The 25,260-nt window shown below is 39.4% G+C and overlaps 1 protein-coding gene across 1 annotated transcript; it reads left to right on the forward strand.

Annotated features, from left to right (window-relative positions):
• Nucleotides 1–37: 37 nt before the first annotated feature.
• On the forward strand, nt 38–24,938 carry fntb (farnesyltransferase, CAAX box, subunit beta). The gene is made up of 12 exons (XM_063495272.1): nt 38–254; nt 2,715–2,779; nt 6,220–6,292; nt 8,421–8,512; nt 12,378–12,524; nt 13,330–13,413; nt 15,126–15,212; nt 15,353–15,482; nt 19,973–20,105; nt 20,654–20,765; nt 20,877–20,991; nt 23,527–24,938. The coding sequence occupies exons 1-12, from the start codon at nt 156–158 to the stop codon at nt 23,692–23,694; spliced, it is 1,305 nt and encodes a 434-aa protein (XP_063351342.1). The 5' UTR covers nt 38–155; the 3' UTR covers nt 23,695–24,938.
• The last annotated feature ends 322 nt before the right edge of the window (nt 24,939–25,260 follow it).

The raw sequence follows: 25,260 nt of genomic DNA on the forward strand, positions 1-25,260 counted from the left end.
GGAGACACCGTAGCTGTTATCCACGCAGTTTCCGCCCAACAGGAAGTGAGCGGAGTCCAGCGAAAGTGTGAGTGAACTGTCAAAACAAACCAATAGCGACAAAATTATATCTTCACTCAGAGCGTCCGCACATCTAAAGAGGTCCCTTCACCACCATGGACAACATGCCTAACCCTCTGCGGTGTTTCCGTGAGCAGCAATCGGCAGAAATGCTCTTGGATGACGGGGTAGAGACGGTGACTTCTGTCGAGCAGGTAAGCACACGAGCGTTAGCTTTTCTTTTTTTTTTTTTACAAGGCAGTGTGGCTAATGCTAACGTGCGGCTCTTCAGTCTGGGTTTAGAAAAGTGCACAGAAACTCAGCTGCCATGCACACAATGCGTTATATTGCTAAAATGTCGGTACTTTGATTCAAAAAGTAATCAGAAACTTGTTTGCGGGCATTAGTTCGCCGTGCTTTATCCATTTAGCCCATGGATGGCTAGCTTTGTTCCTTAATGAGATTAAGTTTGAATGTAGCTAGCTGCTAGCCAACTAATTAAAATAGTTAAGCCTGGGCATGACATAAAGTCTAACTTTATCTTTAGTTTCTTCCCAATTAAAACATGATAGCAGGAGAGGGCTTTTATTTTGAAAAAAACTTATAACGCGTCAATTTCTGACAGCGTCTGAACATGTCTGCATCCTGGGCACTGTTCTTGAAAGTTACTCCACTGCAATCATTTTAGATCAGATCCAGTAACTGCATTAATAAAAAAGGAAACTAGGATTCAGACTGCCATCTTTGCTCATTTCTAAAAAGTTCATCTTTCATTTTTTTCGGGGGGGCGCAAACATTTTTCTTATGTACATTTTTGCTATTTGCAATCCAGAAGAGATCTGTGGGAAGGTGCGACAGCTGCTGCAGCATGCACACACATCTCAATCCAGGGTGTCAAAATCACTGTTAGTCTCTTACATTGGGTATACACAATTCAGTGATTTATCAATATTTTAGTATCTGAATTTGTTCATACTTTAGCAACACATTTAAAAGTGCCAAGTGAACAAATGAAGACCTGGCTGTCTTAGGAAATTTGAATGTGTCATTTGATAAAAGTTAAATGTGAAGGTGTGGACTTTAAAGTTACTCACTTCCAGAGGGCAGTAGATAGTAGCTTGTAGTCAGATGACTTCTGTGTTCTTATCCCTTCCAATTCAAGTGTGTAATCCTAGCTACATTGGCTGCTGTAGGACAATGGATTTTTAGAAATTAAAACACAGATGTGTGTCAATTTTTTACCCCCAAATCACTTCAGAAACTCTTGCTACTGTTTATCTGTAGTGACTGTAGGCTGTCAGGCCACTATTTACCTGTCAGTATGCTGGGTGTCTAGTGTGTTTACTCTGAAAAAGGCTGTAAAACTTTGTGAAAAGACTCCAGTATGAGTTAATGAGTCAAGGAAGAACTCTACTGCCTTGATGGCAGCAATAGTGAGGCAAGTGGTTGAGAACTTTTTTGTCAATGACACTGCTGTTAGCGGCGTTAGTGAAACTTTTATGAAGTGGATATAACACTGTTGAACGTGGACACTTGGCAAATAAATTCTCATACCATGTGGGAATGTAATAAACTGTTTATCAGAGGAAAAGCTGGATTTTCAGGATACTCAAGACTAATGTTAGCTGACCTGATGTTAGCTTAACTAGCTGTTGTTGTTTAGCTGGCTCAGCTGTCTGGAGATGAGACAGTCACATGTTCAATCTGCTGACAATTTGTAATAGGAGCATGATTATTTATACATGTTACAGCACTGACTCCAGTTCAGGAAATGAGGTTTGAGGTGAGGGAGAGGATGAGGTGGAAACGAGGGAAGCGAGAGCAGTGATGGCGGATCAGGCAGATCTGAAGAAGAGGAGGAGAAAGATGCAATGAGAGAAAGATAATGAAAATATACAGGTTACAGGTACACTGTTAAATGGTCATATATAGTTTAAAAGAACTATTATGATAGTTATGTTAGAGTTATGATGTAACCTATAAGATGTACTATTTATGTTTCTGGTCTCTGCAAATATACATAAAACTTGATCAGGTGGAATGACAGTGTCCATCTATTTGCCTTGTTGCTTTGCTGATTTTTACCCCTTTTGATGACACCATACAGTTAAAAAAAAAACAGTACAGTCAGAAATGTTTGCATATTGTAGCATATCCCCATAGCAGGAAGAGTAGTGACTATTGGTGATGTCACAAGAAATTTCACACGTTGCAAAGCCCTCAAGAGGGCCAAATTGGACCCTTTGGCGGGCCTTTTTCACCCATTTGTCATATGTTTTACATCCCTGGTCTAAATTAAGCTATACATGAACAAATAATGTCAAAAGTTACCCATTTGATTATGATAGAAGTTTTAAATATTCTTGGTTGCTAACTTTGATAAAGTAGTTCACGCTCTTTCAGTCACTTTCCATAATATAGGTCATGTGTAAGGCACAAATATGAGGTTATATGTTTTGAATTGATTGAGTTGACAGTTTTGACCACGAAACACACATGAGCTGTTAATGTTCAGGGGTTTACACATCAATTTTCTGGATTTTGTGGCTGATGCTAGTCCAGATTTTTAAGTAGGAAATAATTCTGTTTTCTGAAATGCCTAAAATATGTTTTTTTCCCCTCAAAATAAGCTTCATAACAACCAATCACATGCTGCTTTTTTTCTCTTTTATTAGAAAAAGGTGGAAAAATCCATTCAAGAAGTCATGAGTGTTTACAAGCAAATACACAGCTTACCACAGTAAGTATCCGCAGTGTGCTGTAGAATACAATGGAGCAGAGTCTGTGAGTTTTTTCAGGCAGACAGCTCAGCCCACTACAGCCTGTGATGTGCCTCGTTCTCCTCACTTCATATATCAAACACCACCTTCAGATTTGAATGTTTAATTAAACTGCAAATCCCCATCTCTCCCTCTGACATGTTAATGCTGATGCTGCCATGTGTTGCTGCCAACATTTTCAATCCCTCCACTGCACCAACATCTACCTGTAGGCTCCAGAATTTTAGTCATCTCCCACTAATTTCTATGTTTATCCTGTTTGCGGGGAGTGATGAGCTCTCATTATAGATTATAGAGATTTTGGATATCCGCCAAAGGAAAAAGCACAGGCCTCTGTTAAATAGGATAACGCTGACTTTTTGCCTTTGAGGAAAACATACTATAATCCAAGTATGAAGCATAAATGCATCAAATCTAGCTTTTTTATACCCAGTATAAGGATATCACCAGCACACCTACAGCTAGCCACTGAGATGAGAATGACAAATTATTTGTAGGGGTGTACCAACTTGTTCTTTGCGTTTATAATGGGGGAGGGGGGGTTGTTTCTCCTTTTGTCCAAGGGGAACAAAGAAATCTTCATGACAATTAACAACTTGAAGTCCTCCTTCACACTGTAGTACATTTTTATAATCACAGATTCTATCATACAAAATGAGGAAAGTAGATCACAGATGTAAGGATGTAGGTGATAAACACTGCCATCATTGATTGGCAATTTATTTGCCAATGGGCCGATAGCAGACAGTAAGGAAAATGTCGACTGATACCAATTTTCAGTGCATCCCAAAGTATTTTCACTATATGTGGGATTGAGTCATTTATGGGTAATGTTGATGTTTGAAAAAGAAGGAGATGGGATGGGTTCTTTGCAGTTCCTTGTCAGGTGACTCTTCTGAAACAGAAAAGTAGAATTGCCTTGTCTCTTTATTAAAATCTCAAAATCTTACTTTGTTGTTTTTTTTAAAGACTCAGACCTGGCTTCATTACCTGAAACCAGGACACTAAATTGGCCTGGTTATGACTTATAGAATTGACTCTAGAAAAGTGTGCATTTTTAGACTCTTGCTGACAAGTAGGCCAGACGTTGTGTAGCCATAGCAATAATAATTACCGATTCATCAGTCACTCATAAAGGTGACTACATGAACAGCCATTATGAGGCATTTACAGGAACACTGCTTATTGGCCATAGCTGTTATTATGTTTTTTTTACTCACAAACACCTGCTGTTTGTTTGCTATTAGAGAAGGCTGCACTGTGATGCACGATGGCTGTTATCTTAGCGGCGAGTAGATCTGCCCACGTAGTTTGCTTCTGCTATCAGCTGCCGTCGCTTCTCAATGAGGTGACTCATCTCATTTCTATGACAACTGCTAGATGTGAATGTCAGCGGTACTGCAACCAATGGAGAAATGCATTTTAGTACTACTAAAGAATCTGTGATATTCATCAGCTGAGGTCCTGCTTTTAGTGGTGATAATTGTTTTCTCAGCCTTGGCCTGGACTTGACCTCGAACAGATGGGAGGCAAGATTTAAAGTTTTTAGATACGCTTTTCAAAACATAGTTGCAAAGTGCTTTATAGGACATAATAAATGGACCACATGAAATATAAAAGCAGTGAGTAATTTACAGGATGGGTAAAATAAAGTATTTAAGAATAAATAAAGGAGGAGGAATAAGAACATTTTTATTATTAAAAATTGCTTTCTGTAATAATAAGTTTTGAGGAGGGATTTGAAAGTAGGGTCTTAACCCTCAGCGCCTCTGGTTAAGGGATCCACAGCTACAAGCTCTAACAGAAATGTCCTGATGGGGGTACGACAAAGCAAGTTTGGCAAGTTCTTTGAGTTAGCTGGGTCGACGAAACCTATAATGTCAGCAATCTGTAAAAATATCTTTTTGTTGTGCCTTCATTTTTTGTTCCACTGTTTGTTTTTCTTTCCTTAATTAGTTTATTTCTTTAGATAATTTGCCTGTAATATTTTTCTTTCTTTATGTGCTTTCTTTCTTTTTCTTTCTCTTTTAGTTCTTCTATTCTTTCTATCTAGTCTTTCTCTCCTTCTTTTATTCATTGTTCTTTTCCATAGCATTTATTCTTTCATTAATTTCTTTTTCCTTCTGGTCATTTGGTCATTCGTTTTCTTTTTCTTTTGCGCTATTTATTTATTAGTTTGGTCATTCATTTATTTCTTTAATTTGTTCTTTCCCCCTATCTTTTTTAGTTGTATTTTTGTTTGTTCATTTTGTATTTTTTGTTTTCTTTCTTTCACTAATTTTTGGTTTCGTTGTGTACACTTGCGTGTAGCCTGTCGAGCTCTCAGCATTTAAAAGGGTGGGTTGAACATATATTTGGTGTGGTGGGCAGACCAGCTTTTAGATGTGGAGCTCTGCTTCTGTCATGTAGTGATCTGTGACTCATTCTGTGTTGGTAGAAAGCGCATATTATAACAGGTGTAGCGAACACTGTGTGGAAAGGTCAAGCAGAGAATCAGAGTGGGTGGGTATCAGTTGTCATTGATGCAGATATATAGTCAGACTTATGTTTATGAAAAGCTGCAGACTGAATTTTCATTCAAACATTTAAAGATTAACTATGGGGCTCCTTAGTTTCTGTCATTCCGTTATAGTGTTTTCAGGCATTCTTTCATTCATATGTTTATTTTTATTAGTTTTTGCCTTAATTTCCTATATATTATAATATGTGTGATTGTCTACCTCAATTTAATTTGATGTTTATTAGGGACAAGAATACGATATGGACCAGTATCACATACCACAGCATTAATGGGTGGTTTGTGGTGCTGCTCCCTAGATAGATTTTTATGCATAAAACTCTTAAAACTATCGACAACAAATAAAAAAACACAGTGCAGAAAATTATGATAAACATGATGACTTTTTTTTTCTTTTCTTTTTCTTTTAGTTTTGTTGAGAAATACTTTAAAACTTGAAAGGCTAAGCTGTTGTTTTGGTTTGCCTGGCTTTGGTTTCTTTTTTTCTTTTTGTTCTTAATGAGGACAGGCCTCAAAGCTCTCCTAATAGAAAGTGAATAAAAAATAAGGAAGAAAATAAACAGAAGTTGCTAATTAGACTGCTGAGGATCTGAATATCTGAAACAAGTGAATAAATAATGCAGAGTTTGATCACAAACCCTTGCGTAGACGATCATTTTATTTGTGTTTCTCATATTTTGGGCTACCTGGTGAATAATTAATTTTTGACACATAAATCAATTTTTCTTTTTTTTTAAATTTAAACTTACAAATCTTAGAAAAACAAGTGAATTGTGTGTCTAAGTTTTTAAATTATGAGCACTGACACTTTTCTGATTTTGTTTTTATTTATTTTAAAAAAAAATTTCCAAGTTGTCTGACATTTAACTTTTTGTTTTTCAGGCCAACGTTGTTGCGGGAACAGCACTACCAGTATCTCAAGAAGGGCTTACGTCATTTATCAGATGCTTATGAGGTACAGTAAATTACTAATAAATAAAAGAAATCACACACAAATTATGTGCTGTAGATATGTAGATGTAGTTTTATTTTTTCTTAGGAACCTGTATTTCAATCAAAGTAGGCGTTGTATTTACACTCATCAGCCACTTTATTAGTTGTACTCCTTTTGCCTTCAGAGCTGAGCTGTTCAGTGCTGGAAACATTGCTCAGATGTTTTAGTCCATGTTGAGATGATGGCATCACACAATTGCTGCAGTTTTGTCCATCGCACATCCATGATGAGAATCTCCTGTTCCCCTACAGCGCAAAGGTGCTCTATTGGATTGAGATCTGATGACTGGCCATTTCAGTACAATCAGCTCGTTTTCATGTTTAAGAAAGCAGTTTGAGATTATTTGAAGTTTGTGATCTGGTAAATTATCATGCTGTAAGCAGCCAGCAAAAATGGTCAGTAAGTGTTTATGCTCAGGTGGTCTTGGAACGAAAAGCCTCTGGACTTCTTTAAGTTTCTTGAAGACATTTCACGTCTCATTTGAGAAGCTTCTTCAGTTCTCAGAGCAACTGGTGGAGAGACCCAGATTTTTAAGCCCTGTTGGGAGTGTCCCTAAGAGGGTCGTGGAACCCCCATTGATCCTCTGCCTAATCACACGAGCCATGGTATGAAAACTGGTCTGGGTCACAATCAGTTTTCGGGTGAACTCATTGTCAGACCTTGCCCCACCCTATTATGTGACTTACTGAGGTCAAATGGCCCAAAATGTGAGTGGGCGTTAAGGCGCCTGGGAAGGGATCTTGACACTGGATTTTAGATGGCAGACAGTTGGTGTCGTAAGCCACAACTTCTGCTCAAAGATGGTCGTTCACAGTGGAAATAGATGGCTTGTTTCAGTCCTCTTTCAAACCATCTGTCCTCTCTGTCCAAAATGTGAACAGGTGCTCAGGTGGTATTAATTGGATCCCAGTGTGCCTACGCCACCACTACCAGCCCAAAGTGTTGATACAATGCAGGATGGAAATGTCTCAGCAGAAGTTGACACTCATCAGGCAACGTTTTAGTAATCTTCTGTTGTCCAGTTTTGGCGAGCCTGTGTGAATTGGAGCTTCATTTTTCTGTTCTCAGCTGATAGAGAGTGGCAACCACTGTGGTCTTCTGCTGCTGTAGCCCATCTACTTCAAGAACCAGCTTGTTGTGTATTCAGAGATGCACTTCTGCCTACCTGCTATCAGCTCGAAGTAGTCTGGCCATTCTCCTCTGACATCAACAAGGCATTTTGACACAGAGAACTAGTACTGACTGGATATTTTTTCTTTTTGCGACCATTCCTGGTAAACTGTAGAGAAGATTGTGTGTGAAAATTCCAGTCGATCAGCAGTTTCTCAAATACTCACATCAGCTGGTCTGGCACAACCATTCCACATTCATTGTTTGAATAATTAGCAAGCCGATAAGTGTGTAACTAACAAAGTGGCTGGTGAGTGTATGCTTAATATCGTGTGCTGAACAGTAGGACACCAACTCTCACTGCCTCTGGAAAAATGCCGAATTGTTATCCTCTGCTTTAAATAGAAATGCTGCAATTTTCAGTTGGCCAAAAAAATATAGTTGTCTGCTTCTGGCAATCTCACTGCTTTTTTTTATCCTTTACTTTTTTTTAATGTGTGTGCTTTTTGTTACTCTAGCCAGAAGAGAGAAAAGCATTTGTGCTTCTCCTTTTCTTCAGCTCAGTAACTTCATTATTTCAGTGGAGTTTCCTTTGATCACACAAAAGCAGGCAGACAGCCAATTTATGTAGTTAAGTGTACGCAGTGCTAAAGAGAACAAACTGAGTTTGAATTATATGTAATAAAATCAGCAGAAAAAGCATCACACAACTAATATTTGCATCATAAATGGCAGACATAATCATAAAGTCCATTTACCAACTGCAGAAAATGAGTTTGTATGATGTGTCTGTGTGGCTCACTCCCATCATTTTCCTCCTCCTGCCCCTTCTGTGTCTGGCAGAGTTGTTTTTCTCTCATCTGTGCCTCTGACTGACTGATCTCACAATCTCATTTATAGCTGTTATCGGTCATGTGATGCCCATTTGATTTTGTGTGTGTGTGTGTGTGTGTGTGTGTGTGTGTGTGTGTGCGAGTAGTGTCTGGATGCTAGCCGACCGTGGCTTTGCTTCTGGATTCTTCACAGTCTGGAGTTACTACAGGAGCCCATTCCTGCTGCCGTCGCCTCAGAGTGAGTCACACACGACAACAGAGTGGAGCCAAATAATACCCGTGCACTGCCAACGAATTTTGTTATTTATTGCTTTTTGCATAGTTCTCATAATTCTTGCAGTAAAGCAGACACTACTGCAGTGGAAAAAGTGTGTGATGATAATGAGGACAGACACACAAATATTGTTCGATATTAAGTCTGAAATATTCAACCATTTATTGAAGATGCCGTCCACCAATACCCCACCACCCTTTCTTTATAAATATCCATAAATAGTAAATGTATAAATATGGTATAGTTGTGATATGCTAGCTTTACTTAACAGAGTTTTTTAGTGGATTTCATTTTGGTTTATTTTTTTTAAAGATTTCCACACAACATCCTTGATGACTGCATTTTTTATTTTGCTTTGTAGTTTTCTCTTTTGTATAGCAAAATCTAATATAACCACACACAATTTTCAGGTCCACCTCCTGGTAGCTAGGCAAGTTGTGTTTTTCTGTTATGGTTGATCATTGGTAGTTGGCAGACAGCTTGTAGACACATTACCGCCCCCTTCTGGTAGTAGTAGCAAACTCTTAGGTTAAACTAGGCCCTAAAAAGGAGACGGTTTACAGTTTTGTGCAGGATAATCCTCCTTTCTGGCTCCAATAATGAACATAATGTAGTTTATCTTATTCCATATGATCTGAAATTACCGACCACCCTTTAAGTACATTGGTAAATGTCACAGAGTTAGGAACCTGAGGCGGTTTTCCTCAAACTTCCTATAGAGGCCATGCAGGTTTAGGGCATCTGCTTCAGTTCTCAGACCCACGGGCTATGCACATTTGTATAAATGTGCATATGAATAAACCCCAAATTTCAACATATTTTTCTAAAATGGTCCAGATGTGTTGAAACATTTTATATTGCTTAAAACAAGTTAGAACATCAGACTACATCTGTACAGAATACAGTTATACTAGCTCTTCCTATGTCTCAGGTTATACACAATAAAAAGAGATTATTAGCTCAATTAAAATGTCCTTTATACTTTATTCCTTACGCTACAGTCACACTTTGGCAAACAGCAGTTGGATACTGAGGTACAAACAAAATGAGTGTGAACTTGTGATTTCGTTGCCTTTGAAACGGTTGCTTTGAAGATGGGGACCAGGTCTGTGACCACTTGCGGCTATTTTTCTTCTTCAAAGCATCATTGGTGTATCAAGATGGTGATGAAACAGCAATAAGATTGAGTTGGTCTGCAGTCAGTTTGTGATTGAAGTTGGCAGATACTTAAAATTCATTTGTAACTGTGACATATTGTAAACACTGCAATTCTGTTGCCATCTACCTACAGAAAAATTCATATTAACTACTTGATTTACAGTCTAGCTGCAACCTCATAGATCTGGACCCAAAATTTCCCCCATAATAGTGATGTAGTTCCTGCAAGATGGCAGTTTAAGTGCTCAGCAACCTTGCTTTTATATAACCAGAATGCAACCAGTTGGCAGCCAGTTCAGTCGAATCCCCGATTGCAAAGAGCCATGTCACACATGGGATACACTCATTGGTGCAGACTGACTCTGACTGACTGCAGCGTGTCAGGAATCTGACTGTTATGAATTGATGGCGATCATGTGCCAGCAGTGCGAGTCAGACTGCAATTGTTTGTAGACAGGTTTCTCCCACCGGGCGACCTATTCAAGAGCCTCGTGATCACAAGTGGCCCACCACAAGTTCAGGGTGTTGCACGCAAACATTATACTACATTACATGTACCAATGTTACTGTAAACTCCTCCTATCCTCTGGCTCCCTTCCTAAAACACAAGTCACCATTTTATAAAACAGAACCAGAAGTGGTAAGAGATGAAAGATGTTGATTAAATTACCATATAATGACCAATAAAATGCTTATTTTTTTCCTGTCCAGCTGCAGCATTGGCCAGGGTTGTTAAATCATTCCTTGTCCTTGTTTCCATAGCTAACTTCAAGAAGTTTAATTTATCCTCTGTAATAGAAAACTCGCAGTAATAAAAAGTTGGGGTGTTGATGTTTGAAGCAGTGAAATGAAGGTTTTTCCAAGAGTTATTATGCCTGATAAGTGTGATTAAAAGTGATGACAACGTTGTGCACGACTGGCAGGTGTACTTTTAAACATGTTTATGCTGACACGGCTTCAAACACTGTTGCTCTCACTGCCACCAAAATGTCATTTGATTAAATTACTGCCAGTCAAAAGTAGCACTCTGCAAACCACGTAGCGAGTCGCCGTTCCAGGCTGCCAGCCCACGCACTCATTATAACCGTGAGGCGTGCCAGCACACCGGCTGGCACTGCCCGGGCGCCAACATGATGGCTTTGTGCTCACACACACAAAAACACTGGCCCTGTTCAACGATCTATAACAATGCAACCTACAAGAGATTGCTTTCTCTGGTTTATGAAGTGTACACTGTTCTCAGGTCAGTGTTGGCACCAGACTGGTTGGCCAAAATTAAAGTGGGCTTCCCTTCCAACTCACTTGGCTCAAGGCACTCTTACAGTTTTATTATTTTTCTCCATGGTGGAGGATGAAGAGGACATTTGTGAGAGAAGCAGCGTGGTGCATGGAGGCTGGAAAGAAAGGGACCTGTGGTAGAGTTGGTCTATGCGGTATGACACGTCAGCTAAAGTGAAATAGCCCAGTGGAGCGTGTTTTATAGCCTTCCAACTTTCTGCCGGTCTGAGATAGAAAATAGGAGCTGTGATGATTTAGTAAACGGAAACAGTGTAGCGTGTAGAAAAAGTGGTTTGTTCAAGTCAGGTGAAATAATTAGTGTCAAACTTTTAAACAGAAAGAAAAGCTGTTGTACATACATACTTATACAGACTGGAGTCTGTATTGTACAGGATTACTTAACCCTCAGATGGCCAAGTGGAGTAATTTATGACGCTATTGTGTATTTTTGTGCTTATCAGCCTCATACCACATCCTTTATCTATGAAAGATATTCTAAAAATGTGCTAATGCAAGTAATTATGGTTTCTAATCATTTCTATGCAAAAGCAACTTGGTCATCACCTTCATATCATTTTCATTGTCACATTGGGTATTAGATATCTGCAGCTGCTAACAGACCTTTCTACTGAAGGTCTGTTAGCCTTGGTTTACAGCAAAACATTGCAATGCAGTGATTAGAAGCAGAAAACTGCAATAAGATTGAAGACTATAATGTTAAAAAAATACACTATCCATGCCACAGTAATGGGCCAATTACTGTTTTTAAAAAAAGCTATAAAACATGTAGGAGAACTACACTGACAAATTACTGGTAGTAAATGTTTTTATGATTAAAGATGTGTAACTGCAACATGTGACATGGCTGTGATCCCTATTTCGTGACACCTCCTTGAATATTTGGTTATAAAAGTAGTATATTTTAAAAGTAGGGGTTAAAAAGTAGCTCTGTTTAGGAACACAAGTAAATGGTAACTGTAACTTGCCGTCTTAATCAAATGAATAAATAAATAAATTATGTGTTTTACAAAAAAGCTGAAAAAATAGTAAAACAGTGAATTTGAAAATTGATTAAAAACAGTAATTATATTTTAGCATTATTGCTGCTGGATTAGCCTTTACCGACATTAATATGATTTTTGGCAATTACTGTTAATTTAGGGCAGCTGTGGGGTAAACCTTTGGGTGGTGGGCTAATACATTTGTTCAAACTATCAATACAATTAATGAGTGTTTTATTGCTGCTGTGCAATTTCAGCAATCCTGCATGTAAGAAACAGTATGCTGGTGTTTGTAGTACATTCATGTAGTACCATTTGGCTGCTCTTTGTGGTTGTCAGTTTGTATATTAAATAAATAATGAAATCATAACCTCTGTATCTTTGCTCTCCAGTGTGTGTCAGTTTCTGGCACGCTGTCAAAGCCCAACAGGGGGTTTCGCCGGGGGACCGGGGCAACACGCCCACCTTGCACCCACCTACGCTGCCGTCAACGCCCTCTGCATCATCGGCACAGATGAGGCCTATAATGTTATAGACAGGTATGATCACACAGTGTGCTGCTAAGGTGGTAAAATTACAACATGACAAACACAAAACAGCTTCTGTTAAAGCAGCTCAGTTTGTTTGAAATTAATATGTCAGACAACCCCTAATTTATGTGATGATATTTACTGGATTTCTTTTAGACTTGCATAGTTTATTACAGTGCTCTTATTGTATCTTGGATATTTATTTGTATTTTATAGGCTATTTAATATTGTGTCCACATGCCTGTGGGCTTTAGATTGGAATTAGCTTGCAGTTATCCTATGAGATGAATCTTTTTGTGCAATTTGTTCTCTGACAAATAAAGATGAAACTAAACTGTGGCTGTATAATTCAAATTCATAATTCATGCCTTTAAATTTGTTTGTGTAACTGAATTTCCCTCCTATGCTATAACCACTATAACACATTTTCTTACAGTTGTGGGGGTTGTCGCAGCTACGGATCATGTTAATGTTATTTAACCAGCAGCTCATTATAAGAGCGTTTCGAAACACTGTTTACATGAGTTGTTTTTCTCCTAATTGACTCTGCGTGACGGAGAAAAGGTGAAGTTTTGCGTGTTTACAGTCGAGCGGCGATTCCCGTTTCTTCGCAGTGACGCAGATTTAGACAGCGGGTGTTGACTTTGCATTAGTGCTTTATTAAATTTGCAGCAGTTACTCTTCCACCCCCTGCCCTCTCTCTCCTCTGTTTATTCTTCACTCCATCTACAGCTCCTCCTCCTCCTCTTTACACCATGAACTCATCCTTGTTTCTAATCGACCCTTCTCCCCCTTCTGTTTTGACTTCCTCCAGGGAGAAGCTGCTAGATTTCTTGTGGTCAGTGAAGCAGCCAGATGGCTCCTTTGTGATGCACGTCGGTGGAGAGGTGGATGTCAGGTGAGGTCCCAGAAGATAAATTGTGATTCCTCTATGCTTGTGTTTTTCTGTAGGTTCTTTTTATTTTTTTATTCTTTTACTTTTTAGAATTTGATTTTCACCACATAAGAAAATTTATATCGTTAACTACATCTTTGATGACTGCTTGGACACCAAACGTCTTTGGTGTCCATACTGTGTTGATCACAGTAAGTGGGTCATTTTTGAAGGCTAATTTCCCCTTAAGCACACTCTCCTTTGTATTTATATTCTCCTGTGTTTTCTTTTATTGTTGATAACAGGGGAGATAATGAGAAATGCCCACATCTCTTTTACATAAGAGTGGATTTATCTCATTTCGGTTGTGTGTGTGTGTGTGTTTTTTCCTCTTTGAGGCTGTTATGTGGGGCTTTTTGTTATGTTTTTGTTTTGTTCTTTGAGGTTCAGTCTCCTTTGAACAAAGAACTTCAGAAGGTACTTTTTCATTCTCAGAGGAGCCTGATATCTGTTTCCAACCAATTAGCATCGAGGTGCCATTATGTATTACTAAAACTGTCTTTCTCTTAGGCAGGTTTTGCTATTCAATTTTTGATAAACCATTTTGTATCACATTTTTCTAAACTGTCAACAAAGTTATCCTTGTTTTGAAAGTTTTTTAGGGGTTTTAATTACAGGATTTTCTGATTGATTTTAGTGTAAGTGTGGTGATATACAGTGTTATGAAAAGATTTAACTGCCTTATTCATGTAATCACTGTTTTCTGCTATAAGTCTGATATAGCTTAGCTTTTTTAAAAAACACACATTTAATTTAAGTACTATGAACAAGTCTGGCTGCTGTCACTGTTCACGAGCAGCACTAAATGTATTTTCCAGATGAAAGTACTCCAACAAAAAGTGGCTTATACATTCAAGGGGAACTTTTTATTAGGTACAGCTTGCCAGTTCCAGGTTGGATCCTGTTTTGCCTTTTTTGTTTCATAGATTCAATAAGATGCTGGAAACATTTTCCATAGATTCTGGTCCATATTGACATGATAACATCACATAGTTGCTCCAGATTTGTTTTGTTTCGACATCTTAACAGGAAAAAAAAGTAACTTGTCTTTCTACAAACCTGGTTTAAGGTTTTTCCCAGCACACATAAGCACATCAGTTCATGCACACTAAAAGCAGCAATCCTGTGTTATCATATTTGAAAGAAATTGAAATCAAATAAACCCCAATTATTAAAACAGTCTTTCTTTCATTGCTGGGGATTATTGTTTGTTTTCAGCTTGAACCTCTCAGTAGTTATTTAGTTAACATAGTTTTTGTGAACCCACATGAACTATAGCCATGGTGTTCATCATAAAGATAGAAGATTATTTATATGACACTTTTTGAGTTTTTGGACGATCTCTGCGACCAAATAAGGAGTTTTATACATGGCCGATACCTGAGCTTTTCAAGTGATTTATTGACAATATCAAAGATTAAAAAAACGCCTTTCTTGAATTCTAGTTTAGTTATGATTCCTTGCAGTCTCAACATTGCAGGAAAACAAAATATGTAACAGTCAAAATAACTGTGACTGAACAGCAGGGGAACATAAATGGCAAATTGGATGTTTATGTTTGGTCTGCTGGCAGCCTAAAACTACAGTATGATGATGTTTAGCGAGAGCAGACTTCCTGCTCCCCCTCAACTTTATCGTGATCTTTATCAGCCTGATTTTTTTTCTGCTTTTTTTAGGAGTGCATACTGTGCAGCTTCGGTAGCATCGCTCACAAACATCCTCACACCTAAACTGTTTGAAAACACAACCAACTGGATTCTCAGGTACAACAATCGACCACAGCACTCTGAGTAAATTATTAAAGAGCATTTTTGTTCTGCTTTTTTTACATAATCCAGTGTATGGTTTTTTGTTTTTTTGTTTGTTTGTCTGTTTTTTAACTACATGGTTTACTGATTTCTAGCTGTCAGAACTGGGAGGGTGGTCTAAGTGGAGTACCGGGTTTGGAGGCACACGGCGGTTACACGTTCTGTGGTACAGCCGCCCTTGTCATCCTGGGAAAAGAACACATGCTGGATCTGAAAGCCTTGCTGGTGAGCACATCCTCCCTCCCCGCCTTTTCCTCTCTATTGTAACCTCAAATGCTCAGTCTGTGTCCCAACAGCAGAAAAAGATGCTATCATTGTCAGTCACAACAGGGGCTTTGTGCTAAAGCTTTATCGCTTTCAAAGTTGGGTGCTCAGTTCTGTGACAAAGCAAGCAGAAAATGTCATTAAGAATCAAGTACAATGTTGCAACTCACAACAAAATTTCAAAATTTCTTCTGAAAAATTTGGAGAAATCTCTCTATGTCAATCTTTCCTTCCCCTATTTGACAAACATTAATCTGATCCACTTATTGTTAAGCTGTTCTCATACTTACTATCTTTGTGATGATATTTACTGACTTTAATGCATTCACAGGCCTCTAATTCCCAAGTTAAACATTCACAAAAAGTGCCAAACGTCAGGTGCTGGTTTAGCTCAGTAGTTGAGCAGGCAAGCAGATAATGCAAGACCAAATGCAGCAGCCTGGGTTTGATTCTGACCAAAGGTCTTTTGTTGGGCATCTTTCCTGTCTCCTCTTTACTGAAAACTATCTAATAAAGGCGAGAAAAACCCAAAATTAGTCACTCAGGAACTGTCCTTGCATACATCTTTACACTACATGTTACTTTTATTGCGCAGAATCACACGTCGCAGTAATGCAAACCTCATCATGAAGTACTAAAAGGAAATAAGTATTCAGTGACTTCAAGCAACAAAATAACCACAGATTACATGAAGTGAGCAGGTCCCAAGTTAAAGAGTGAATGTTACTGCTGTTTGATAAAAGAGGAGGCCTAAATTCATTGATGTCACCTAGGTTACCATAGTGACTGTAGTTCCCACTGGTTTACATGAGTACAGGGCTTCAGTTTCAAAAAAAAAAAGCAGCCTAGAAATGTTCAGCTTTTAAAAAAATTCCTTATTCTGATGGTTTGATTATAATGTTTGGTTTCTGTGATAAATTACTCATAATTTGTTTGAAGCATTTTCCAGGAAAACTGCAACCTGCTCTTTCTTCACAGACTCGTTTAAACTGGCACAATTACACAAACGCATTTGCCGAGTCCTTGTAGCTGTCCTCTTTACACAGGAGTAACTTAATAATGACCTGCATGTGAGCTGTTTAGGACAGCGGTCCCCAACCTTTTTTGCGCCACGGACCGGTTTATGCCCAACAATATTTTCACGGACCGGCCTTTAAGGTGTCGCGGATAAATACAACAAAATAAAACTAGTACCGGTACCGAAAAAAATAAGATTTATTCATAACACACGTGAAAAGACCCAGGAAAACCGAGTTAACGATAAAAACGATAACAAAATAACGCTGAAAACCGATAAAAACCATACATTTCACACCTGAGCCTCAACTCTCGCGGCCCGGTACCAAACGACTCACGGACTGGTACCGGTCGGAGGCCCGGGGGTTGGGGACCGCTGGTTCAGGAGACATCTGTAAACTGGAGCTATAAAAAACACGGGTTACACTCTTCCTGAATCTACTAAAACTGCCGATGTTCCTTTTATGACTTCCTTACGTTGTTTTCCTGCACCTTAATGTGCTTCCGTGTATTCAGTCACTCTTTCTGTACTGTAGATTAAACATCTGTGCATGTAGTTACTCTCAGAGCGCTCTGGAGGACAAGGTTTACATTAGTTTTTGTTTTGCAACTTTTGGGATGCTTTGTTTCTCCCCTCAGGGAAATCTCATTTTCCTTCTTCCTTAGTAGTAAAAGGTTGGGAGCAGCTGCCCTTTAGCTTTGATGCAGGTCGAGCTTTTGAGTCATGCTCAGGGAAGCTGCAGTGGGGCAGATGCTCGCTGACACAAAGCTTGAGGTCATCCTGAGAAGATAAAATGATAAGGCTGCCACCAGAAGGCCAGTCTGCAGCAGTTTTTATTTTATTTTATTGAGCTCATAAAACACTTGATGTCATCATCCCTTAGCTTTTATTCAAATACCGTGTGATTACATTTGCATGTAACTGTTAAGTAAACCTGTTTCCACACCTGCTTGAGCACTGCTAAAAAGTCCCTCCACCTTTAAACAACCTTACAGTTATTTTCACCCAACACCCAGCTCAAGTGGCAGGTCAACAGAGCGCGCTCTCTAAGGTGTTGTGTGTCACTGTCCGTCCCTCAGAGACGCCCGGCATATGGCTCTGACTGAAGGCGGCGGGTCAGCAAAGGCTGTAAGTTGAAACCAGGTGGATAATATCAAAAGCAGCAAGACTCGCTCGCTGCACAACTCGAGTCATAACCTAAAAATTGTATGTGAGCGAATGCATAAATCATTAACGCTGAGATACATAGATAATTCACAATGAACAACTTTCATATTTACGTGGTGTCATGGTTTATTTTCATGGGGATCTATTAATGATCTTCTGATGATCATAGTCCAGATTCTCATTAGGAATTCATTAAATCTGTGAACAACCAGGCAAAAATACTCATTTTACCGCAAGCCGCATTGTTTCCTTGCCTTGCGTTTTTGTTTCTTTGGTAAAGGCGGCCACTTCTCACATGATTAAGACATTTAAAACCTTTTGAAGGTGCACTAATTAAAATTTGCCTCTGTGGCATGCAAACACCCATTAGTTCCCTCATCCAAATTTGGATAACTACATATGTGGCCAGTCTCTAACCTTTAAAGGAGAGAGGTGGGGAGCTTCTTTTGGGAGAGGGGGGGTGCAGAGCAGACCCAGGACATGCTGGGGAGATTACATCTCTCAGCTGGAATGCCTTGGTGTCCATGCAGAAGAACTGGTGGAGTGGGTTGTCTGGAAGACTGTGTTTAGGCTGCTCCCCCAATAACCTAGCCATTGATAAGCAGTGTTACATGGCCTGCGTATTGTCACATTATTAACTCTTTCCCCCTCGGACACTCACTAGGACTAACCCTTGTTTCTCTTTTCTGAACTGAGCAGTTTCTATCATATTTCAGGCCTGCTACCAGAACAAAATGACAGTTTTTTTTGTGTGTGTGCACAAAGTTGAGAGCAAATTTGGTCCAAAGAGCACTTTAAATAAAAATGTGTTGCAGTTTACAGTTTCATCTGGTGTAGAAACATGTAGAGGTACAAATGGAGGCTGGAAATGTTACAAGCGTCACTGCTTCTGTTACCTCTTGAAGGCTCTGGCTGCTGGGCTGGGTTCAGGACACACTCACTCTGTGAGCTTTGTAAGCACCTGCAAAGCCAGCGTGCTAACACAAAGTTCAATTTTGCGTTAGCTAGAGTGGATCGTTTTCTGGCCTGGGTGTACTTTGTGCTTCACTGTTACGTTCTTGTCCTTTTGTGCAATAAAAATGACAGTTATGTAATCTCCACTCCTCAAAAAAGTGCAGGCTGCTCAACTATTATTTTCTGCTCCATCAACATGAACGCCAGCTGCTTGTAGCACAAGTGCACAGAAAAGGGGACACATCATGATGTTTTTTTTCTTAGTCTGCTCTTGCTGGTTATTAAAGAACACAAATGATATTCCTACAAATGCCTTAAACAAATGCAGCAAAGCTTAACTTGTGCAATGCACATCATAAATCAAATACATTGTGACAATTTGATGCTCTATTTAAACAGCAGAATTTTCAGAGCCGTTTTAACGCTCTCCACCACTGCAGCAAATCAAAGTTCAATATTTGTAGCCAACCAAAAGCATTTTTTTTATCTCAGCCCCCAGATGCAGTGAAATTAAAGCTAAAGCACTAGCATGTTTGAAGCATCTATGATACCCTGTAACTTACTGAGGAATTATGTGAAAAACAAATAACAGAAAATCTGAATTGAAGCAAATTTGCATTGGAAAAAAAAAAATTAGTCCAAAATACTTAAAGGCTAAAATTAGGTGTTTTCGCAATGTTTTAATACTGATTGGGATAACTCTTACAGTGTATACCTTTGTTGTCAGCTGAAACACTCGCTCTTTGTTGTCTAATGTGGCAAAAATTGGGCTTGTGCACAAAACCCACACACTCACTATCCAATTTAGGTGGATACTCAACCTTAATTTACTGATCACTGGTGCACATATCACTGTCTGTGTTGTGAGATAAAATGCAATAATTTTCCATACAGCTTAAAAAAGTTTAATATGAGACATTAAATAACTTTAAATACTTCTTTCCCACGTTTGCTTCGTAGCAACTGATGTGCAGTAGTTTAATACACATATTGATTAACCCCCCCACCCCTTCTTCCAAAGTGGAGCTGGTATTAACTCCAATATCCCATAATTATTCAGTCCTATTGGACTGGATTGTACCAGTTGGCAATTTCCATGGCAGCAGTTTTCTAAATCGTTCCTATTCTGAAAGATATCAGGTCCCGTCTGGTCTGCTCCTGCATCCCGTCTCGTCTTACCCTGTGAGGTTTTCAGCTGTTGGTATACATGCGATTCCACTCAGAGCTAAAGGGACACATTATAACATACAGTACATGCTTTGTTTGTTAATTCAGTGTATTTAAATGTGTGTTTATCACCTTTCCTCCTCAGCGTTGGGTGGTCAGCAGGCAGATGCGATTTGAAGGAGGTTTCCAAGGCCGCTGCAATAAACTAGTGGATGGCTGCTACTCTTTCTGGCAAGCTGGACTCCTGCCTTTACTCCACAGAGCCTTATACAAAGAAGGTGCCTTTACATTTTGACCCTAAACTCTTAAAACAGTTCGAAATGGAAAGGTCTCATCACCGTAGCATCAAGCGGCACGAGGAAAACAAATTTAACAAAGCGTGATTTTTGGTCAGAATTATTTGAAATGATAATAGCAGCAAGTCCCCACTGACTTCAGCTGATCTGAAGGAATGTCAGTGCAACAAAGCTAGAATATTTTTCCAGTTTTAGTAGTTTTTCAGCAAAAACTCTTTGAATAGTGATTGATAGATTTATCAGTGTCAAAATCTTAAGGTTTGTCGTGAAGCAGTCCTTCGTTCTAAAATGTAAAGTAGAGAATATGTGGTTAGGAGATCATTTTTCTTTACATTTTGACTATAATTTGTATTGTTATTCTGTGGTTTTTTTGTTTGTTTGTTTTGGGGTTTTTTTGGGGTTTTTTAAATGTTAAAACTGGAACTAGCTGGCGTGTTCACATTTTCATGTTGAAAATGAGGTCTGAATTTTCTGTGGGATCATCCTGTTTTTTTTTTTCCCTCTTGTGACTGAACTGTGTGTTTGCTCAGGAGAGTCAGAGCTGAGTGAGCAGCGGTGGATGTTTGAGCAGCAGGCCTTGCAGGAGTACATCCTCCTGTGCTGTCAGAACCCAACAGGAGGCCTTCTGGATAAGCCTGGCAAGTCAGTACCACACCATCTGAGCACACACACACACACTACACATTTGTACAGCTTTACTCATGCGTAGCGTTTTTACATCACTGCCCTGTTCTATTGTCTTGGTATGTCCAGGTCCAGAGATTTTTACCACACGTGTTACTGCCTCAGCGGCCTCTCCATAGCACAGCACTTTGGGAACATGGACAACCATTACGAGGTGATCCTCGGCAAGGAGGAGAATAGATTGGTGAGAATGAAAGATATACATTAGTTACTGTCAGATATGAAACTTTGACAACTGTTTGGTGTAATAAATATTTTACATAGAGGACATGTTACTTGTTGGGGAGTGGAGTCAGAAGCTGGTCTTTACATTCAGTTAAAACATGTCATCCTAAATGAGCTGTTCTACAGTTGTGTATATACTCTACCTTCCTGTTTCGCTCAGAGTTAGATTAGATAATCAGTGCACACTCATATTTGTCTGACCCGCCTTGACTTTCTGAATAACTCTGTGAGGTCTCAGTCATCATTAGTGAAGACCCTGAAGGGATGGTTGAGAAACGCATAGATGTACGTTGCTCTTGCTCAGAGCTTTGCATCCATCGTTATCTGGCGGTCATCCTAGAAGAGCAATTACACAAATGCCATCCCTTCCCCTGTTCCTTGACTTGTAAGCACCAACCGCATATATGAGAGCAAGTAAACGTATAGCAAATCAGTCTGCAAGAGTGGGAGCTACACTCTTGGATACTGTCCAGGACTGGAAGATGCAGGCTGACTTGGATCAGAAGCTCACTTTTCCACCAGAGATCACAGCACCTGCTCGTAGGCCGGGCCAAATCTCGTGGAACAAACGGTGCCATTAAAGAATGCAGTGGGTGAAGCACACGAACAGAAAAAGCTGAAATAGAATGAAATAGCAACTGAAGTTGAAGAGAGCAACTAATGTACAAGCTGCTCCCTTTAGAGTTGGGATGCAGAGGATTTGTAGTGACATCAACAACAAGGCTCCCAAAGAGCACAGAGGTTTGAGAAAAGGCTTTCTGATAAGTCATCAATTCACTGTCAGTTTGGAAAACGGACTCCAGTGGGACCGAACGATGTCCAGCATAAGTGGTAAAAGCAGAGCAGCCATGAGAAACCGCATGTGGAGCTAGTGCATAATAATGCCTCAGCAGATGAGTCCGTGCGATCATAATAAACCGCTGGGCACGCAGGCGTCTGCACAAACCCTCCTGGTCACCGTTTGATCTCAAGTTTTCTGTCATTCAGACTGTAGCAGACCCACTGACAGGACACTGTGAAACATGTTTGACAGAAATACATATTAAATCATTCACAGGTTTTACAAAAAAGGTGCTTTTCCAAAGGCTGTTATGTTAGGGCGCAGTCCTCACCGAGTTACACTAATTACCTCCTGAGCAGTTTAAAGAGATTAATATTACTGTTAATTTTTTAAAGTCTGAAATGGTAGCTAACGAAATATGTAGATTTTTGATGGCATTATTCATTCCTAAAGGTCTGTGTCAGTCTCGGCTGAAAACTCTGCATTAAATCAGGTGGTTTCATTTAAAATAAAACAACATGTTTTGGACCTTTTTGCATCATAAACTGAAATACCAACAATAGAGCTTAAATATTATGTATGTATACAGGTTTTTATATCATGTCACGCTGTTGCAAACACAAGCTGCTCTTCACGAGTAGATGAGAACTAACTGTGCACAGTGACACGGCTGCTTGCAGAGATAATCGCTCATACGTGAAACTGCTTAAGAAGGTTGGCAATTTTTATTTTTATTTTTTATAACCAGGACATGATTTCTGCACTACATTTTATATGTATTTTATTTTTGGTTTTTTTCTTTTTGGGCAGTTTTTGGTTTATGATCCCATTATTTTCAAGAGAAGTTGCACATTTTTCTGCAGCCAGTATCTCTAAAACTGGGAAACTTGCACTAAAACAACCTGGATTGATTAATAGCTAAAGCAAGAATATTTAAGTTTAACAGTTTAACTGTCTCTTTAAGGGTAACTGCTGCTTCTTTTTTTTCTTGTTTTTTTGCACCCTTTCATTTCATCACCATGCAGTAAATAATAAATAATAATTAAAGTACTGGTTTTCTTTTATCAGCCATGGTTTTATCTGCACGCACCTGCAAGAAGAGTCAAAAACGCCTCAACGCTGTTCCCGTGCTGACTATTGAGTGCAGTGCAGTCAGGTTTAATATGAGCGAGCTATAAAATGAGAAGCTCTGAAAGATGCTCTACAATAAGTGGGGTTTATTTATAAAAAAAAAAAAAAAAAAAAAAAAGTGAAGCTACTGAAATGACACGTGTGGTTGCACGTAAAAGCCGCGGCAGTTGGTTTTGGTTTTGTTTTCCTGTTTGCTGTTGCATTACTGGCACTGACAGCTGTTTACAGTAAGTCTTCCCCCTGCACATGCATATGCATATCAGCTCGTAGGTTAAAACAGCAGCCAGGTTCAAACTGTATCCCTAAAGTGCCTGAGCTATGGTATTTTCAGCTCAGTGTAGTGGGTTTCTTTGTGGTGTGCAATTCTCAGATAAATCAATAAAACGGTCTCGGTGGATGGTGGCAGCTTCCTGTGATGAAAATGTTAAAACGGCATCATAATAGTGAAACTGCAGTTGCACCTACATCAGTGCTGCAGCTACATGCTATGTAATGGGATATAATAAGAAAAAAAAAAATACATACTGGGACAAACGAAATATCTCGCAAATCTTATTTTTTCTTCTTTTTCTGACTTTTTAGGCACCAACTCATCCAGTTTACAACATCTGTCCGGAGAAGGTGGCTCAGGCCCTGCAGCACTTTCTCCGGATGCCCGTTCCCGAGGTCAGCAGGCAGCCGGGAGGCTCCGGTGAAGACAGACTGTCAGACGCTGCTGCTGCCTCCTCATCAGCTGACCTTCAGTCCTAGTTGGTCCTCAGCAGTAACGTCACTGTGCGTTTTTAAAAAACAAAACAAAATAACAAGAATCAGCCAGCTCTGGGGATCGCCCCTGAGCCGGGAAGCTGTTGTCAGGTTTTTTGTGGACAAGCGGGATAGTCGACCCTCGCTGCAGACCAGGGCTGAATTTTGCCCCAAATAAAGGTCAACAGTTTTGCAAGGGCAGCCTCACATTCAGTTGAATATCTGTTGTTTTTTTTTTTTTCTGTTTTTTTTTTTTTGCTTGCATTGTCTGTTTTCATTCTCTGAAATAAAGGTGGAACTTTATAAGGTTTCAGTAGGTTAATAAAACTTGTTAGAGCTTTTCTCATCATGGTGTTATAAATTGCTTTTGATTGGTAAATGAGTGGCACAACTGTTCAGATACATTTTAGATCTAATAAACGCGGCAGGTTGAAGAAATAAGAAGCACCTGCAAAATAATATCAGCATCATGTTTAGAAAACAGCAGCAGACATGAATGAAGCTCTGCACACTGAGAAGCCGCTGTATTTGAAAAACACTGAGGACGCTGAGGGTCGGTCAGGTGTTTTTTCTGGGTTTGTAGGTTATATACATATTATATTCACTGGCCAGTTCATTAGGTACACCAGTTCCACTGCTTTTGTAAAGCAACCAACAATAGGGCAGCAACTTGGTGTATTTACACACACAGGCATGGTCAAAACAACCTCCTGAAATTCAAACTGCTTTTTTTTTTTATGCCACATACTATTCTGTCTATCCCTTTGTGACCACACTTGTATGGTGTATCTACTGTGTCACACAGCCGAAATCATCCCGAACTGGTTCGTGAATGTAACGAGTTCACTGTACTCAAATGGCGTCCGCAGATCTCAATCCAGCAGAGCACCTTTGGGATGTGTTTGAACAAGTGATTTGCATCGTAGATGTGCGGCCAACCAATGTGCAGCACCTGTTTGATGCTATCATGTCAACATGGGCAAAAGTCACATGTCAGATGTTTCCAGCAGCTTGTTAGAGGAGGATCTAACTTGGTACTAGTGTACTTAGTAGTAGCTGGCGAGTGTATAATCACACTCGGTGTAATTTCCCTTTAACTTGAAGCTCAGCAAAACAGGATGCAGTAGATCTTCACCAGGTGTTTGTGTTGCCAAATTAAAAGGTAACAAACTGTGTCGAGTCCATGATTACCTATAATTACAGGACAAATGGGGACAAAGTACTAAGACAACTACTTAACTCTTTCCCCCATAAAGATCACATTTTATGACCTCCTTTGTACCCTTAATGATGACTTGACACCTCAGTGTGTAACAATAAAGATGCGGTGTGATGACCATTAGGATATTTTCCAGGTTTTTCAGATGACAGCTGGATGATGCAGACCCAGTCATTTTGTCCTATAAGCAGGCCTGAAGTATGAAAGACGCTCAGTTCAGGGAAGAGCATCAAGGGTTACTGCTAGTAGACTTTCAAAAGGGTAAAGCGTTATTGTAGATCTTAAAAGGTTTACGTTTGAAGTCATTTTAGACTTTACAAAAGACAGAATAAATCTATACATATTCAGGTTTA

The sequence above is a fragment of the Pelmatolapia mariae genome, linkage group LG15 (genome assembly GCF_036321145.2).
Source record: "Pelmatolapia mariae isolate MD_Pm_ZW linkage group LG15, Pm_UMD_F_2, whole genome shotgun sequence".
NCBI classification, from domain to species: Eukaryota; Metazoa; Chordata; class Actinopteri; order Cichliformes; family Cichlidae; genus Pelmatolapia; species Pelmatolapia mariae.